The sequence below is a fragment of the Staurois parvus genome, unplaced genomic scaffold, assembly GCF_062004578.1.
Source record: "Staurois parvus isolate SC_StPar_1 unplaced genomic scaffold, SC_StPar_1.0 ptg000525l, whole genome shotgun sequence".
Taxonomy (NCBI): domain Eukaryota; kingdom Metazoa; phylum Chordata; class Amphibia; order Anura; family Ranidae; genus Staurois; species Staurois parvus.
Window position 1 is genome coordinate 11,161,860 of NW_028318321.1, and position 18,141 is coordinate 11,180,000.

The window sequence follows — 18,141 nt, forward strand, 5'->3', positions numbered from 1 at the left end:
TCCTCCTTCCCAGCTCTTAATTATAATTTATATTTATAGTTTTAGTTTTTTTCTTTATACATTTTTTTATATATCTTTTAATGCAATGTTCACATCCCATCTTTTTAATGTTACACACCCATACTCAGCCTTTACAAACCTAGTTCCGTTTTTGCCTTCATTTTGTTTTAATTTTTGTTTCTTGTTTTTCCACCTTTCCCAGTTTCCCGTCGTTTCACTCCATACAGTGCGCTCCGTATCCATATAACGCTTGGTCTTTGGGAGGCGTGTACCTTCCTTCCCACTGACTGCCCCTTTACCCTATTTAATTGACTCTCCCTTATCCTGGACATCGGTCTTGAAGAAGGAGCTCTGCGCATGCTTTGAAACACGTCACCGCTCCATGCTCACATCACTTACGGTCCTTGGATAGGGTGTGTTCCAGCGTGCGCTCCAGCGGTCCAGATAGAGCTGCGGCCATCTTGAACACCTCTTCTCAATCTACCCCTGCAGCTGCTGGCTGGCACAGTGGCTCTATTGGATGAATTCTGCAGTGCTTAGAGACATACTGTCAGCCCCGATTCAGCCAAATGCAGCAAAGTTGATTGGACGGCGCTTCACAGTACAGATCAACAATGATACAAAACCCGCTGCAAAAGCAACCCAGGAGCTTTTGAAGGAAAATAAGTGGAATATTCTGCAATGGTCGAGTCAGTCACCAGATCTCAACCCAATTGAGCATACATTTCACTTGCTGAAGGCAAAACTAAAGGAAGAAAGACCCACAAAGAACAACTGAAGACAGCTGCAGTTAGAGCCTGGCAAAGCATCAGAACGGTGGAAACCCAGTCTTTGGTAATATCCATGGGTTCCAGACTGCAGGCAGTCATTACCAGTTAACCGCTTCAAGTCCAGACACTTTCACCCCCTTCCAGTCCAGGCCAATTTTCAGCTTTCAGCGCTATCACATTTTGAATGACAATTGCATGTTCATGTTACTGTTTAAATATGAATTTTTTTAGCATTTTTTTGAGACGGATAAAATTTTATTTTGGTGGTATTTATTCACCACTGGGATTTTTTTTTTTTTTTTTGCTAAATGAAAAAGACCAACAATTTTGGCCAAAATGTATTCAGCTATTTTGGTAAAAAAAATAAAAAAAATAACCCAAATTAGTTTATAAAAAAAAATAAATAAATAAGTTTTTACATTTTTACTTTAATTTTTTTTTATTTATGTATTTTTTTACATACTGTCACCCTAGCAGTACAGTGTGTCACCATAGGGACACTGTACTACTTGTGGGGGGGTGATGAATTTTTTTTTTCCCACACCGATTGCTTTTACACCCATAAAGGCTGTAAAAGCAATAATTTCTATTTCTTTCTGGCTGCATTCCTTCAGCCATTGAGAAATCCTGTGAGAGCTGTGATTGGTCACAGCTTGTTACATGGTACAAGGCTGTTGTGAATAGCCTTGTACCATGTGACCTCTGATCATTCACAGATTTCACAAGTAGTAAACGATGTCAGGAAGTGACAGCTTGTTTTCTACTGTTCATGTGGTCACTGATTGACCAATCAGGGATCACATGAATCGGGGCCTCACACAGAGGTCCTGTACAGCCATCTGTGTTCCGCTGTGTCCGGCAGACACAGTAGTCACAGATCGCGGTGCTGCGTGCTCCCGGGGAGCACGCACAGGCAATGGATGCAGAGGGACGTTTAGAAACGTCCCAGTGCATCGGCAGCACTCCCATCCAGCCATTTATCGACAATGGGCCAGATGGGAAGAGGTTAAGGATTCTCAACAAAATATTAGAAATTAACATTTTTATGATTATAGTCATTTGTCCAATTACATTTGAGCCCCTGAAAATGGAGGGACTGTGTATAAAAATGGTTGCAGTTCCGGAAATTTGTTCTTTATATTTTATGTTCAACCCCTTGAATTAAAGCTGAAAGTCCGCACTTCAAATTCATTTGGATTGTTTTGTTTTAATTTATTCTGGTGGCACACAGAGCCAAAAGTATGAAAAAAATTGTGCTTGTGTCCAAATATATATGGACCTAACTGTGTGTGTGTTTTATATACACTACTCAAAAAAATTATTGTCAAGTAAACTCCTGGGATATTGATTTGGTCAGTTAAGTGGCAGAGGGGGTTGTTAATCAGTTTCAGCTGCTTTGGTGTTAAATTAACAGGTGCACTAAATGGGTAACATTGATGTCACATGGGGTGGGGTCACATGCGTGATGTCCCCGGGCGGCCCTGCCCCTTACATATTTAAGAGCTGTCAAGCCACTGGAGCAGGCATCATCGGGAGCCGAGCCTTTTTTTTTTTCGGGTTGGCAATGGCTGGCATCGGGATTGATATTGGATCTACTGCGGGGGACATTCTTTTAGTTTGTTCTTTTAATAAAGGACTTGTCAAAGACCGTGTCCTGCCTTTTTTTTTTTTCCACACTACACTGTTTTTTATGAATGAGTAATCATTCACATTGGGGGGGGGGGATCTGGGGGTTCCAGATTCTGATAAGCCCCCTGCCAGCAGACCCCCACAACCACTGGCCAGGGTTGTGGGGAAGAGGCCTGTTTAGAGGTCTGTTTTTATAGCGCAAGAAATATAAACCACACAGGTGATCAAATACCACCGAAAGAAAGCTCTATTTGTGGGGAAAAAAAGACGTAAATTTCATTTGGGTGCAGTGTTGCATGACCGTGCAATTTGCAGTCAAAGTAACGCAGCGTGATATCGCAAAAAATGTCCTGATCAGGAAGGGGGGTAAATCCTCTGGAGGGCAGGTGGTAAATGGTAAAGATTACTATGATGGTTACTGTAGGAACATAAAGCATTGAAAAAGGAAACTCGGGTGAATTTACTGTAAGGTTGCTGTTGCAGGATGGAAGAATGCTGGGTGGGAGATCGCTGTAGTAGGAATAGGGTGCTAAAATGTTATTGGGGGGGGGGATGTGGGATCTCTAAGAAGTCAGCTGGAGATTGACATTTAAATCCACACTACAAATCTGCATCAGAGGAGGAAAAACAACTGCTCTTGTGGAGGAGGAAAAAGGATTAATGGTGACCATAAAGCGAGGTGCGAATAGAGGGATAACAGCTGTGGTGGGGGTGGGAGAGATGGGTGGTAAAGTGTGGCTGAATACAGTCAAGCTGGAATGCTGGTGGATTGCCTTGTGCACTGAGGCATGACAGTTTGGGGCTGATGGTAGAGTAGAGTGACCGCACAATGGGGAAAGAGAGCCTATTGGTGGATGGGCAGTCTAGGATAGTGACATCTGAGGGGAGGTGAAGAGGGAAACTGATCTCAGAAGATGACCGCTTGTGTAGAGATGCAGTGAAGGGAGAGGGAAATGGAAGCCTGAAGACTGATGTCAGAGGTTGACAGCTGGAGGCAAATTGAGAGACAAGCGAAGACCAGGATGGAAGGAGGGGAGAGAGTCTTTTTCCTCCCGAAACACGTTGGTTTGATGTACTTGTCATTATTCTTAATAAATGCCCCTTAATCTACAAGCAAAAATGCATTCTTTTGGACATCAGGTGTTCCTTCTTTCCAAGCCTACGTGTGGAAACAACCTTAAGGCCATACCAGAAAGGCAGCAGCCCAAACCCTAAGAGGGTTTACTGCCAGTGTCCACCATTGGGCACAAAGAACTGGAGGAACATCTCCCTAACCACCCACTTAAGACCAGTGACTGATCCAGTCAGTCCAGCCCGGTCTTCAGCACAACTAATACTTTTGTTTTTAGAAGCTGCCTAGGTTATAAAGGTTTTCTTGCTACCACCTGTCAGTTAATTTTAAGTATCTTGTTTTAGTTGGCACTAACACCAATTTTGGATATTCTGCCTTTGAATTTGATGGGTTCTCTATTGTTTAGAATCCAATACCTTAGCCTTATTTTTTTCTCTAGTATAATATAGCTTTATAATATTACTACATTACAATAATCAACCTTGTCATTTTATTTCAGCATGTGGATGTGGCTGCTTTACTTATTAAATTCAATGCTTCTGTGAATGCCACTGATAAGTGGGCTTTTACACCACTGCATGAAGCTTCTCAGAAAGGAAGGACACAACTTTGTGCGTTGCTTCTGGCACATGGTGCCGATCCTACGCTGAAAAATCAGGAGGGGCAGACCCCATTAGATCTGGTTACAGTAAGTAATGAAGTGTTCCTTTTTTGTGTTTGTGTTGTATTTTCTTGTTTGCAGTATCCCCTTTATGATTGATTCTGAATAACCCTAGCAATATCAAGTTTGCAATTACAACCCATCAAATGCTCTTTGGCATAGGGTTATTTTTTATGGCTATGCATACAGTACTGATTAAAAGTTTTAGACCGGTCTGAAAAAAAATGCTGTAAATGAAGAATGCTTTCGGAAATAGAAGTGTTAATAGTTTAGCCTCGTTTCCATGTCCAATGCATGAAAGCTATAAACTCAACTATGCATGAAATCCTAGGAACTGGGGTGCAGAAAAATGGCAGTAGGTGCTCTGAATTGATGAGCCAAAATCTGAAATAATTGGCTGTAGCAGGAGGCAGTTTATTATCTGAAGGGCTGGATAGCGGTACAAAGAGTGTTTGCAGCCAAACAGTGATGCATGGTGGAACCTCCTTGCAAGTTTGGGGCTGTATTTCTGCAGAGTTGGAAGATTTGGTGAGGAGTAACGTTGTACAGGTAGGTATACTATCATGCTATAGCATCAGTGTGATGTGTGATTGGCCCCAAATTTATTCTGCAGCGGGACAATGGCCCCAAACATACACCCAATGTCATTAAGGACTTTCTTCAGTGTCGAGAAGAACAGAGTCCTGGAAGAGATTGTTTGACCCCACAAAGATCTGGTCTCAACATCAAGTCTGCTTGGAATTACATGAAGAGACAGAAGGATTTGAGGCAGCCTACATTCCCAGAATTCCAGTGGTTCTCCAAGATGTTTGGAAAACCCTACTTGCCTGAGTTCCTTCAAAAACTGTGCAAGTGTACCTAAAGAATTGATGCTGCTTTGAAGGCAAAGGGTGGTCACACCAAATATTGATAGGATTTGGATTTCTGTTCTGTTCCATTTGGGTAATTGATAAAAAGTAAACAATTAAAGCGGTAGGAAACTCAAACAAAAAAAAAGTTTTTCCTTCTGCAAGTGAATATCATGCATTGCATACCAGCAAATTATGAAAGACTTGCCTTAGAACGAAGCCCTCCAGCGGTGTGCTGTCACTGCTGACAGGGCTTCCATCTTTACCCGGTCTTCCTTCTGGGTTCCTGGGCTGCAGTCGCTTGGATGGTCGAGCCGCCCATGATGTCATGCTCCTGGCATGCACAGGAGTCTCCTCCACGGCACACAGCTCTGAAGCAACAGCACGGGTGTGCCGTTCCTTCAGAGTGCATGCGCCGGTGATATCACTGGCTGTTGCTCTGTAGAATATCTCCTAAACAGTGAATGTTTAGGACAGGCATGACTAAATGGCGGACTGTGGTCTAGATTGGGACCTAAAAACATTCCTTTACAGACTGTAACCTTACCAAATAGTTGCCTGAATGTCCTTTCCCCCCTACCGGCTCATTCGCATGCTGCTATTATCCTCAAGGAAGGGCACAACATTGAGGAGCAGCAGGCTGTCCCTTTCATAACATAGCAGTACTCCCCCCTCCCCACGCTGTCCTACCTTATTCACACAAGATGGGAAGCATAGGGTCTGGGCATAGGGTGGGACTTTTCATGTTAGGAAGTGAGTGATTGGTTGAGGGTGATTGGTTGCTTGGCAGCAGGGTGGTCCGAGCAATCATTTACCTGCCTTTAATATGAAAAGTCCCACCCTATGTCCAGACCTTCTGTGCTTGCCATCTTGTGTGAATAAGGTAGGACAGTGTGGGGAGGGGGTGAGAAAAGGGATAGTGCTGTGATGTTGGGAAAGGGACAGGAATCTGTAATGGGCATGGAGGACTGTGCTGAGGGTGGGGTCTGTGCTGTGGGGAAGGGATCAGATGGAGGGGGGTCTGTCTTGAGGGGGATTTGTGATGGAGCAGTCGATGATGTGGGGTCAGTGATGTAAATGGGGGTGGGAGGAAGAAACTATGGTGTGCATGGGAGGCTGTGATGTGAAGTACCCCTGGTTTAGGAGATATTCATTTTACCTACAGGTAAAATATAAAATGAGTTTACTACCACTTTAACACTTTTATTTCTGAGTGCATTCTTTGGTAATTCGTTGAATTGACCAGATTAATAACGTATTCTGGCCATTGAAATGAATTACCGCTCAAGCGCTGAATATGCCTAGCATTTAAGTGTGTTTACATGCGTTTAGGAGTGTGTACAAATTTCAAGCATCTTCTCTGCCAAAACTCTGCTACTCCTGGATGCACCGGCAATGGGGTTTTTTTTTTTGTGCCTCTAAAGTCCTGTAAGCCTAAGACTGCACATTGGCTAACGAGCAGTGTGCTTAGAGGCAGGAACAATAAAACGTCAGCTTACCCCTAGGAGCCACTGAAAAATTGTCCTGTGTGCATGACGCCTTATGCTAAGATTGCAGGGATCTCAATCTTAAGCCAACTTAAACCTCTTGTATAGTGGAGCCTCAATTTTACGTTCTTTTCTACAGCTGCTTTATGAACATTTAAAGGCCTGGGATTAAAACATCCTTTTGGGAACTGCCACTCTACTGGTGTATGGTAATTGATATAGCTATTAAAATGTTTCAAAATTGTTAGATCTGGAAGGTTTTGAATTTTTTTTTTTTTCGTTCTTTAAACAGGCTGATGATGTACGTGCCCTCCTAGCAGCAGCTATGCCTCCAGCATCTTTACCAGCATTTTATAAGCCACAGCTTATCAATGTTTCCCAGCCCACATCCTCAACAGCAGGAGTCTTATCTTCAGTACCTTCAAGTCCACCCACACTTTCTGCTGCCAGCAGCTTGGATAACCTGGCCACCGGTTTTTCAGAATCGCAGTCTACAGCTAGTGGTGGAGCTGAGGGCGGCACTGCAGCTTTGGAGAAGGAGGAAGGTAACTCGCTTCTGGTTTCCTTTTTTGAAATGTTATTTTGAAGACATTCTCAAGATAGATAGATATAGATATATAGATAGAGATATAGATAGATATATTTAGATAGAGATATAGATAGATAGATATATATATATATATATATAAATCTGCGCTAAAAGTAAGATAACAAATGAGCGTTCAAGTATATAGCAGCTGAACACTAGACCCCGGTACCAGGCGATATAACCGTGTACATATAAAGTGCAGCGCTTAACAGAAAACAATTGGTGAGACAAACTTATAAATCATTAAAGGAAATGTCCATCTAGAGTTGTCAAAAATTGAGGAAAGTCCCCAAAATCCATGATGAACAGGAAAATCCAAGGATAGCTGATGTGTCACCAACCAGTCACATAAGTCTTACCAGAGATATATGACCCCCTGTTAAAAGTGGTCAATCACGCTTTGCTGTATGATAACCCAGAAAACTGGAAAGCTGGACACTCCTGGATCCCCAAGGGAGAAACTCCAAAGATCCCCAAGGCAATGATCCTAAATAGGGTAGCTAAACCACTCCGGATGGGACCAAATAGGTATTAGAAGACATGCAAGAGAAAAATGCTCCTCTGCTGCCACTTCCAGCAACAGCTCTGAGGAGGAAGTAGAGAGGAGACTTTTAGCTACCCAATTTAGGATCATTGCTTGGCGGATCTTTGGTGTTTCTCCCTTGGGGATCCAGAGGATTGTCCAGCTTTCCAGTTTTCTGTGTTATCATACCGCAAAGCATGATTGATTACTCTTAACAGGGGGTCATATCTCTTTGGTAAGCCTTTTATGTGACTGGTGACACATCAGCTATCCTTGGAGTTTCCTGTTCATCATGGCTTTTGGGGACTTTCCTTTATTTTGAGAACTCTAGATGGACATTTCCTTTAATGATTTATTATAATTTTGTCTCACCAATTGTTTTCTGTTAAGCGCTGCACTTTATATGTATAAAATTATTAATCTAACTCGCTGCTTCCATACATTTCAGTTGTTTAATACCTAACCTCTTCACAAGCTTTGTTGCTCTTAGAGATAAAATTGCAGGCTGCACTCAGAAAGATAGAAACTTGTTATATCCTCTGTCAGCTTTCTGAGTGTGGTACTGCAGCACATGCACAGTGGATATAAAGTCTACACACCCCTGTTAAAATGTCAGGTTTCCCTGATGTAAAAAAAATGAGACAAATAATTTCAGAACTTTTTCCACCTTTTTAATGTTGCCTATAAACCGTACAACTCATTTGAAAAACAAACTGAAATCTTTTGGGGGGGCAGTAAACGTAAAAAAGCTAAAAGGGGGTGCATGCGTGACCTTGGTTGATGGCGGACACTCAGTAACAGAGATCCGCTCATCCCCGGCCTTCCCGGCTCTCCTGCTCGGCTACATCAGCTGCTCCGATCACCGGGTGAGCCTCACAAGCCCTGCACCTGGCCCGGCACCAGAAAAAAAAAAAAAAATGAAAATGGGGAAGATTGGACGCTGGAAGCCCCCCTCCGCCGACAGACCCACGGCCCTCACCGCTCCATCGCTTCCTTACTAGGCCGCAATCCCCTCAAGTACCGCCGCCAGCCCGCAGAAGAGCTACAGACCCCTGGCGGCAACGGGGAACTGCAGATCACATTGAATAACAACAAAAGAGGTTGAGGTTGTTTAATATTAACTTGTATCGCTGAACGTATTATATCTGCCCATTTAATCAAAAACATACAGCAAACAAACTGAAAAAGAATTTACAAAGAGAAAGCAAAGAAGCCCTGCTATCCTCAGTCCGCAATAAACCCTCCCTGGAATTTAAAGGGGGACCGACTCCAGCTTTTCAGTGGTCTCTCTCCGATTACCCTGGCCAAACGGGCACTGAAACCGATCACCACACATCTTCAGCAACACCACCACGTCCCTTATTGTTGGGGATTCTCCTTCAAGTTAGTCGTCTCTAAAGACAACGCCCAAGTTATCTTGCGTGAACTCCATGAGGCGGACTTCTTCCTCAAGCAACTGGGACTTTTTTTTTCCTTGCCGGGATTGATGATTACCAAGATGTGTCAGTTGTCGTGTTGCCCCCGAACCTGTCTAGCCGTAGGCCTAGACGACTTGGGTCTGTTCATTTACCCCAAGTTTACAGCACCGCAGATATCTTTTTGTTTTTTGCTGTAACTCCTACGGTTTATATTTTGTGTTATATCCGTGTACTGGATCTTTGTTTTTTCTGTTCTTAGTTTGCTTCATTGATGATACTCCATTTACTCTTTATGCTGGTTCAAATTCTATTTACATTGTTGTTTTATGATCTTACGGTTATTAACAGATAATGTCAAAGGTCTTAAGTCCATCTAAAAGCAGAGGATGGCTTTGAAGGAATTTCGATCCTCAGGAGCAGACATAATTTTCTTTCAGGAGACCCATTTTAAATCGACTGGCTCCTTTCGTTTTGCCTCAAGGTTTTTTTCCCAATCCTACTCGGCTTTCGACCCCACTGGGAAGCCTGGAGTGGTGATTCTGATCCGGACGCACTGCCCCCTGCAGGTAGTTTCCTCTAAAGTCAACCCACGAGGTCGTTTTATTATTTTGGAATGTATGTTTGGTGACTCTCCCCTTGTCTTGTTGAATTTGTATGCCCCGAACACGGGTCAACTGCAGTTTCTCTCCCAAACACTTGCCAAACTGAGTTCCTCCTCAACACCACATGTGATCATTGGAAGTGATTTTAATCTAATCATCTCCCCCCATAAAGACAGGAAGGTCCTTTTCGAATCCACTCCCTCAAAGCGGCAATGTTCCTCTTCTAAATCTTTTCGCAAACTGATAAGGGAGCATCGTCTTTTTGACGCCTGGCGGATTAGACATCCTCTTCACAAAAAGTTTACTTTCTACTCCACCCCTCATCGCAGCTTTTCCTGCTTGAACCATTTTTTCATTTCCAACCCATTGCTTCCTCTTTTGGTTTCATCTAAAATCAATTCTATCACATGAAGTTTGCCACTGAACATCTGAATGATGCAGAAGAGGACTGGTTGAAAGTGTTGTGGTCAGATAAAACCACAATCGAGCTCTTTGGTATCAACTCAACTCGCCGTGTTTGAAGGAGGAGGAATGCTGCCTATGACCCTAAGAACACCATCCCAACTGTCAAACGTGGTGGAAACATTCTGCTTTGGGGGTTTTTCTGCTAAGGGGACAGGACAACTGCACCGCATCAAAGGGACGATGGACGGGGTAATGTACCGTCAAAACTTGGGTAAGAACCTTCTTCCCTCAGCCAGGGCATTGAAAATGAGTCATAGATGGGTGTTCCAGCATGACAATGACCCAAAACACACGGCCAGGGCAACAAAGGAGTGGCTCAAGAAGAACATCATTAAGGTCTTAGCCAGGCTCCAGACTTCAATCCAATTGAAAACCTGTGGAGGGAGCTGAAAACGTCAGTCACCAAACCTTAATGATTTGGAGAGGATCTGTCAAGAGGAGTGGGCCAAAATCCTTCCTGAGATGTGTGCAAACCTGGTGACCAACTACAGGAAATGTCTGACCTCTGTGATTGCCAACATGGGATTTGCCACCAAGTACTAAGTCATGTTTTGTGAAGGGGATCAAATACGTATTTCCCTCATGAACATGCAAATCAGTGCATAATTTGTTAGACATGCATTTCTTTTGAATTTTTTGTTATCCTGTCTCTCCGTGTTACAATACACCTACCATTTGATTTTTAGACTGATCATTTCTTTGTGAGTGGGCAAACATTCAAAATCAGCAGGGGATCAAATACTTATTTCCTTCACTGTATGTATATACATGTGAAAACTTAATAAAATGTTAATTACAAAAAAAAAACCTAAACCCCCCCCCCCCAAAAAAAAAAGTAAAATATGGACGCATAAGTGTGCACACCCTCTTATAACTGGGGATGTAGCTGTGTTCAGAATTGAGCAATCGCATTGAAAATCTTGTTAAATAGGAGTCGGTACACACCTGCCATTATTTAAAGTGCCTCTGATTAACCCCAAATAAAGTTCAGCTGTTCTAGTAGGTCTTTCCTGACAATTTCTTAGTCGCATTCTACAGCAAAAGCCATGGTCCGCAGAGAGCTTCCAAAGCATCAGAGGGATCTCATTGGTAAAAGGTATGAGCCAGGAGAAGGGTGCAAAAGAATTTCCGAGGCATTAGATATACCATGGAACACAGTGAAGACAGTCATCAAGTGGAGAAAATATGGTGCAACAGTGACATTACCAAGAACTGGATGTCCCTGCAAAAATTGATGAAAAGACAAAAAAGATGACTGGTCTGGGAGCCTGCCAAGAGGCCTACAGCAACATTAAAGGAGCTGCCGGAATATCTGGCAAGTACTGGCTGTGTGGTACATGTGACAACAAGCTCCCATTTTCTTCATATGTTTGGGCTATGGGGTAGAGTGGCAAGATGGAAGCCTTTTCTTACGAAGAAAAACATCAAAGCCCAGATAAATTTTGCAAAAACCCATTTGAAGTCTCCCAAAAGCATGTGGGAAAATGTGTTATGGTCTGATGAAACCAAGGTTGAACTTTTTTGCTTTAATTCCAAAAGCTACGTTTGGCGCAAAAACACCACTGAACATCACCAAAAGAACATGCCCACAGTGAAGCATGGTGGTGGCAGCATCATGCTTTGGGCCTTTTTTTTTTTTCAGCTGGAACTGGGGCCTTGGTCAAGGTAGAGGGAATTATGAACAGTTCCAAATACCAGTCAATATTGGCACTAAACCTTCAGGCTTCTTGAAAGCTGAACATGAAGAGGAACTTCATCTTTCAGCATGACAACGACCCAAAGCATACATCCAAATCAACAAAGGAATGGTTTCACGAGAAGAAGATTAAAGTTTTGGAATGGCTCAGCCAGAGCCCAGACCAAAATCCGATTGAAAATCTGTGGGGTGATCTGGAGAAGGCTGTGCACAGGAGATGCCCTCTGATGCAATCTGACAGATTTGGACTGTTTTTGCAAGGAAGAGTGGGCAAATATTGCCATGTCAAGATGTGCCATGCTGATAGACTCATACCCAAAAAGACTGAGTGCTGGAAAAAAAACAAAAGGTGCTTCAACAAAGTATTAGTTTAAGAGTGTGCACCCTTATGCAACCATATTATTTTAGTTTATTTTTACTTCCCTATACCTAAAGATTTAATTTTGTTGTTCAACGGTGTTGTACAGGTTATAGGTTATATTAAAGGTAGAAAAAGTTCTGAAATGGTTTTTGTCTCCTTTTTTTTTTTTTTTTTTTTTTTTTTTTTTTACACATCACAGAAGCCTGACATTTTAACAGGGGTGTTTAGACCTTTTACATCCACAGTATAAAGTACAATGGTGCCACATATGTATCTGAAAAACTGGAATTATTCATACCAAGCAAAGTAGACATTATCTTTTTTTTTTTCTTTTTTTTTCTTCCCCCCCCCCCCCCATTTGTCTTTCAAAGTGCCAGGAGTTGATCTAAGCATTAATCAGTTTTTGCGGAGCCTTGGACTTGAACACTTGATTGACATCTTTGAGAGAGAACAGGTAAGTCATCTTAATATAGGTCTCATACAATGTTCTCATCTTGGCATCGACTGCGTCTGTGCATTTCTTGATTAAATTGGCAAGATATATGTGGAGGTTATTCTCAAAACAATTGGTTTTACTACAGGTGTTTTTTTGTTTTTTTCCTTTTATAGAATTTGCTTGTTCATTGTCTCCTAAAGGCATTGCCCATCTTTTGCAAAACTGCAGTAAATACACCCACAATGTTTGTTTGCTAAATTTTTTAATTGAAGCTTGCTTTGCAACAAAGATCGCTACATTACAGATGAGAAGCACAGGCTCCTGCATTGTTTAGATTCCATCCCTGGTCCATACATATTTACAGACCTACTCTTTATAGTGTTGGAAGGAAGTAATCCATAGACTAGAAGTGTGGTCACCGCACTTGTGCTAGTGCTCTGCAAGTTCCTCTGCATTTGTAGTCTTCCCATTCACATTTCCTGTGAATGGATGTTGGGGCCATGCACAGCCACTATAAATTTAAAAAAAAAAAAAATGGATGCAGGAAGAAGCACCCAACGATTTAGGTAGGTGGGTGGGTGGGGAGCAGTTTGGTGGGAAGTTGAAGACTGTGACCTTGTTTCACCCAAAATATGGATATTTCATGTTAGTGCTGTTTTTATATTTTAGAAGCATTTTAAAATTGGTAATTGGTTTGTTGAAAAAAATCATTCTGCTGTGTCATTTGTATTGTATATTTGCTTTGTACACGCTTTAATGTATCCACTCACATTTTCATGATAAACATAGGTATGCTAGAATTTAGACTACAAAGTTTAATGTAAAAACACATTGTCATGTCTGTTTATAGATCACACTAGATGTTCTAATTGAGATGGGACACAAGGAGTTCAAGGAGATTGGAATTAATGCTTATGGGCACAGGCATAAAATAATCAAAGGTTTGGAGCGGCTCATATCAGGCCAACAAGGTAATTAATGTTTTCCCAAGTCTGGAATTACTTCTAGGAATGTACCACAGAGTGAAGAGCTAGTTCTTACAGAAACGAGCAACACACCTGCACTGCCGCACACCACAATGCATGACGTACATTGCGCCAGAAAAAAAATGGTGCATGTCTGTTTTTGCCTGCAGTGTAGTGCATTTTCACACATTAAAAAAAAAAAAGCTGCCTTGAAACACACATTAATGGGAAACTTATTGGAACTCTAAGAGGTTAACTTAGACTTCCTTTGTGGTATGGCACATATCGTCTTGGTGTTGCACAAATGTACTGGGTAGGGCCCATTCACACCACAGCAAGCGCATTACGTTTATGGTTTAATGTTAACCAGGGCATCTTGTAGAAAGTTTGTAACTAACGTCAATAGTGAAGTGTCCCTAAACAAAAACTGACCAGCATCAGTTGCATTTGGATTACTCATCAGGCAGTTTTGTCTATAATTGTTTTAGCAGTCATTTCCAAGGGGCTTTCTGATTTCAGTTTAGTGCTAGCCTTGAATTGGTGCATGTTCAAAATGTGAAAATCTGTATGAACATTTTCAGATAAACATTGCACTAGCTCCACACAAATGATCTTTACTGAAAGGATGTATTGGATTCCATCTGTGTTACCAGGCATGTTGACCTGCCCACAGTTAAGATTCCTGTTATGCACATTATATTTTAGGAGTTACACAAATGACCTATCCAAAGTGTTGTCTAGTCTAGGTACTGTAGAGCTTCCACGTGTTTGAGATATACTGAATTGTTTTATATTTGGTAATTGTAGTATGTTCAAGAATAGTCTGAACCTCTTTTTTATGTTTGATTGCTGATCCCTGTGCCTCAATTTTAGGTTTGAATCCTTACTTGACACTTAACACCTCTGGCAGCGGAACTATATTAATTGACCTAGCTCCAGATGACAAAGAATTCCTGTCTGTGGAAGAGGAGGTAAAAGCTTTTGTATTTTTTTTTCTCTCATGTTTTATTATTGCCTGACAATAGAAAAGTACAAACCATACTTATTCTGTTACACTGTAATAAAAGTAATAAAAGCAAATTTACAGAAAATACATCAGACATTTTTCTTGATAATAATCACAACATCAGGTATCCTTAAAAGCCCTAATAGGAGCATTTGTCTTATGTATGTATTCCAGTCTAGCAAAACATTTTAGAGATTTAAACCCTCAAACTAAGAATTTACATTAACAAAGGAAAACAAGAAACAATAGTAGAAGCTCTTCTGACAACTCCGGCACAAGGGCAGACCAGCGGTCCCTGGCTCATTCAGTTAACTGGGAACTACAAGAAGCCACTGCTGTATAGTATCTGGAGGCAAATTTAGTATGATCCAGATCTAGTAAAAAAGCTTCCAGTATAGTATTTTCCAGGTAAAATTCACCTCCACCAATCTGAGACCCCACAGCATGACATAGTTGAAAGCATTTAAAACGCTGTATCCACAGAATTTAATTTTCCCTGCAAAAATGCTCAACTGTAAAGAAGCGCCCACCTGAGAATAACTGATGGGTATACTTCCATATTGGGCCCAGGATACCCCACCTTTCAATTTGTAAAATTCCCCCAAAGAGGGCTTAAACCAAAGGGGATTATTAGGAGACCTAAGGAAAGATGCATCTGATATAATATGGGAACCAAATAATGTTTCCCCCCCCATGTTAGGGATCATTTTCATATACAGTGTGGCTACCACTGCCTCCGCCTCAATTGTTGCGTTTGGAATTTGGAGGAAAAATGCACCACTGAAGGTAAATTAATTGTGAAGCAAAATAACTTCACCTCAGACGGAGCTTTCTCTCCGCTGTTAACATGTTGGCACCAGCTCTGCCCTTCCCTAAGCATTTGTAGCTTTACAAAGGAGGGTAGCAATTTTCTAGCCAGAAATATAACCGTATTTTTAACTTAAAATTATACATGGGTAGGTTTTTTTTTATTTCTCGTTCAACCTGCAGTTTGAATGAAAATAAACTGACTTGAATACTCCATTTACACAGTTGAGGTAGATGGGGGGGGGGGGAAGAATCCTCCCCGTGGTGTCATATTTAGACAGTGGGGAGGTTTCCCCCACCTGCAGAATACACAGATCGGCATTGCAGTGATTGCCGTAGAACATACCAACAGGGTGCTTGAACAGAAGACGATTGGTAAATAAATCTGTAAATCACATTGGCCACACATGAATAGAAACTCTGGCTGAATTTTTATCCATGTATGGCCAGCTTAACTTTGGCAAAAATATTATGCAAACTGCAAGTAATTTTTTTTTTCCCTGCCGACACACCTGGGCAATTGAATCCATGGTTATTGTAAACTGATCTATAAGCAGAGAAACATTTTTGTGAAACTGCACATGTAAACTATTAGTAGATTCAGATAGACTAATCTTGACCCTTTTTGTTAAAATGAAGCTTGTCACACCCCTCCTCCTCTTGAGCCTTCTATTCTATAATATGGTGGGTGGCCTTGAAGACCAGTATGATGGCTTGGGAGCTGGGAAGTGCAGAACCATGCTCAGATTTTATAGGAAATTTTGAGATTTCCATAATGCCTTCAGCTGCCTCTATCTGGATCTACTGGTCCCCTGCGCATTTTTTGCTTGGTTTAAATTCTCCAGTTTTGTGAAATTCAAGAAAATAAAACTTTTACTCTACAAATATGACTATGATTAAATAATGATTATGAAGCCCTGCCTTATCCTAGTTTGCTCTGTTAATGTTTAAAATTAAAAATTAACAGTTGATCATTTTAGTCTGTTTGCTTGACCCTAGTGCTTTCCACATCCTTTTTTGGTTTTCAGACTTTTTTTTCTTTTTTTCAGATGCAAAGTACTGTCAGAGAGCACAGGGATGGAGGACATGCTGGTGGAGTCTTCAACAGATACAATATATTAAAGGTATGTAGCTGCTGCTGATGGGTTCATTTATTGTCCTTTTTTTCTTTTCATTTATTTTTAACTTAAAAAAAAAACACTCTTAACTTTAGTACTATGTTCCAATGTTGCTACAGATTCAAAAGGTGTGCAATAAGAAACTCTGGGAAAGATACACACATCGGCGAAAAGAGGTTACAGAGGAAAATCATAATCACGCCAATGAAAGGATGTTATTTCATGGTAAGCCTAAAGTCATGGGTTGAAGACTACTACACATTAAATGAGAGAGCTTTGTTCCAGCTTGGACAGTGAGCATGTTACATTACCTAAGATTACTGTATTCACAATGCAACTTGATTTTTCTGAAATGGTTGCCTACACTAGAATGCCTAGCACAGGTATGAGATTGAATTTTGAGATGAATTTTGTTTTTATGTATGTCATTCAAGTGGGTGCTTGTCCCACTGAACTTAAGGGATAGTGTCTACAACCTCCATAGCACAAGCTACTACCACACATGCACAGCCACCATTCATAGTTCTTTTCTGCGGACTGTGCTTCTCTGATGGAGAACATGCACCAACTGGAGGCTGTACATGCTGCTGATCTGGGGAAGTCTGTGGCAGCCCAAACAGCTTGTGTCTAACTTAGGTCTGGTGTATTTGACAGTATAATTTAAAGTAGTGGGCACAGAGGGGTCATATAGAAAAGGTTACCATCATTTGGTTCTTTGCCAAATGAGTAACTTCTCTTTCTAAATAGCTGTTTCATTGTTAGTAGTTCTGTTGTTTTGCTGGTGCTGCAAGGAGACCGAATACATTTCTTGATAAAACCAGAATGGTCATGGCCATCTATTTCCAATGTTTTCCATCCTTTCATTAGTCTGTATCCAGGGCAACAAAATATTAGGCATTTTGGAGACAATTGATTAAATGCTTCTCTGTTAGTGACTGTATGTTGTTAATCCTGATAACCTACTCTGAAATATAAAACCAATACTTAGTGTATGAGCTTATGTTCCTTATCTAAGCAATGTTTTCCAAATTACTGGTCAATATTGTTTTATAAGCTGGTGTCTTATTGCCAGATTTATGCAGGTCAAGCATTCATTTTCTACTTGGTTTCTAGGCTTTAGCAAGTTTCTGGGATTACAATGTAGAAAGTAGGAGGATCATTTTATTTTTAATCTAGAGGTGATAGAAACTGTACAACCCAAATTGCATCCTGTTCCAGATGTTAAGCCAAATGCAGCCCAGCTGTGGTGATTTGTGCCATTTGTGGCTAATTTATCTCTGGTGTAGGTTGGGAAAAGGTATCAAGTGGTTTTTCTCAACTTGTGTGTAGATTAATGGATTATTCTATTTTCCTCTTGGTTCAACTGTATAGATTCACTGCCATGGAATAGTGAAGGCTTGTAAGTAAGAATATGGTTGTTTGCAGCAAAGATTTCTGAAATGGGTTTTTATAATTGTGACCAATTCCCTTTAAAGGAATCCTTTCAGGATAGCTTTTATCTGTCACAATGTTGTTTCTACCTTGTATTTGTATTTGAAGTGGTGATAGTTAGTGTCACCTCATGATGCCTGATGCTGTATGGGAGTTTTCTGTCCTGCAGCTGGCACTGCTTTAGGAAGTCTGGCAGTGGCAAGAGTTGTAGCCTGTGCTTAAGGGTACATGCTGAATTCTGTATGGGAGTTTTCTGT

At 41.2% G+C, this 18,141-nt stretch overlaps 1 protein-coding gene across 3 annotated transcripts in view; it reads left to right on the forward strand.

Annotated features, from left to right (window-relative positions):
- Window positions 1-18,141, forward strand: part of LOC149451743 (poly [ADP-ribose] polymerase tankyrase-2) — a 94,767-nt gene that overhangs the window by 67,851 nt on the left and 8,775 nt on the right. For all 3 annotated transcript variants that reach the window (XM_089690343.1, XM_089690342.1, XM_089690344.1), the window contains 7 exons: window positions 3,971-4,159; window positions 6,760-7,012; window positions 12,493-12,575; window positions 13,408-13,528; window positions 14,396-14,493; window positions 16,385-16,459; window positions 16,573-16,678. In XM_089690343.1, coding sequence (XP_089546469.1) covers window positions 3,971-4,159; window positions 6,760-7,012; window positions 12,493-12,575; window positions 13,408-13,528; window positions 14,396-14,493; window positions 16,385-16,459; window positions 16,573-16,678 — 925 coding nt within the window. The remainder of the gene's footprint in view (window positions 1-3,970; window positions 4,160-6,759; window positions 7,013-12,492; window positions 12,576-13,407; window positions 13,529-14,395; window positions 14,494-16,384; window positions 16,460-16,572; window positions 16,679-18,141) is intronic.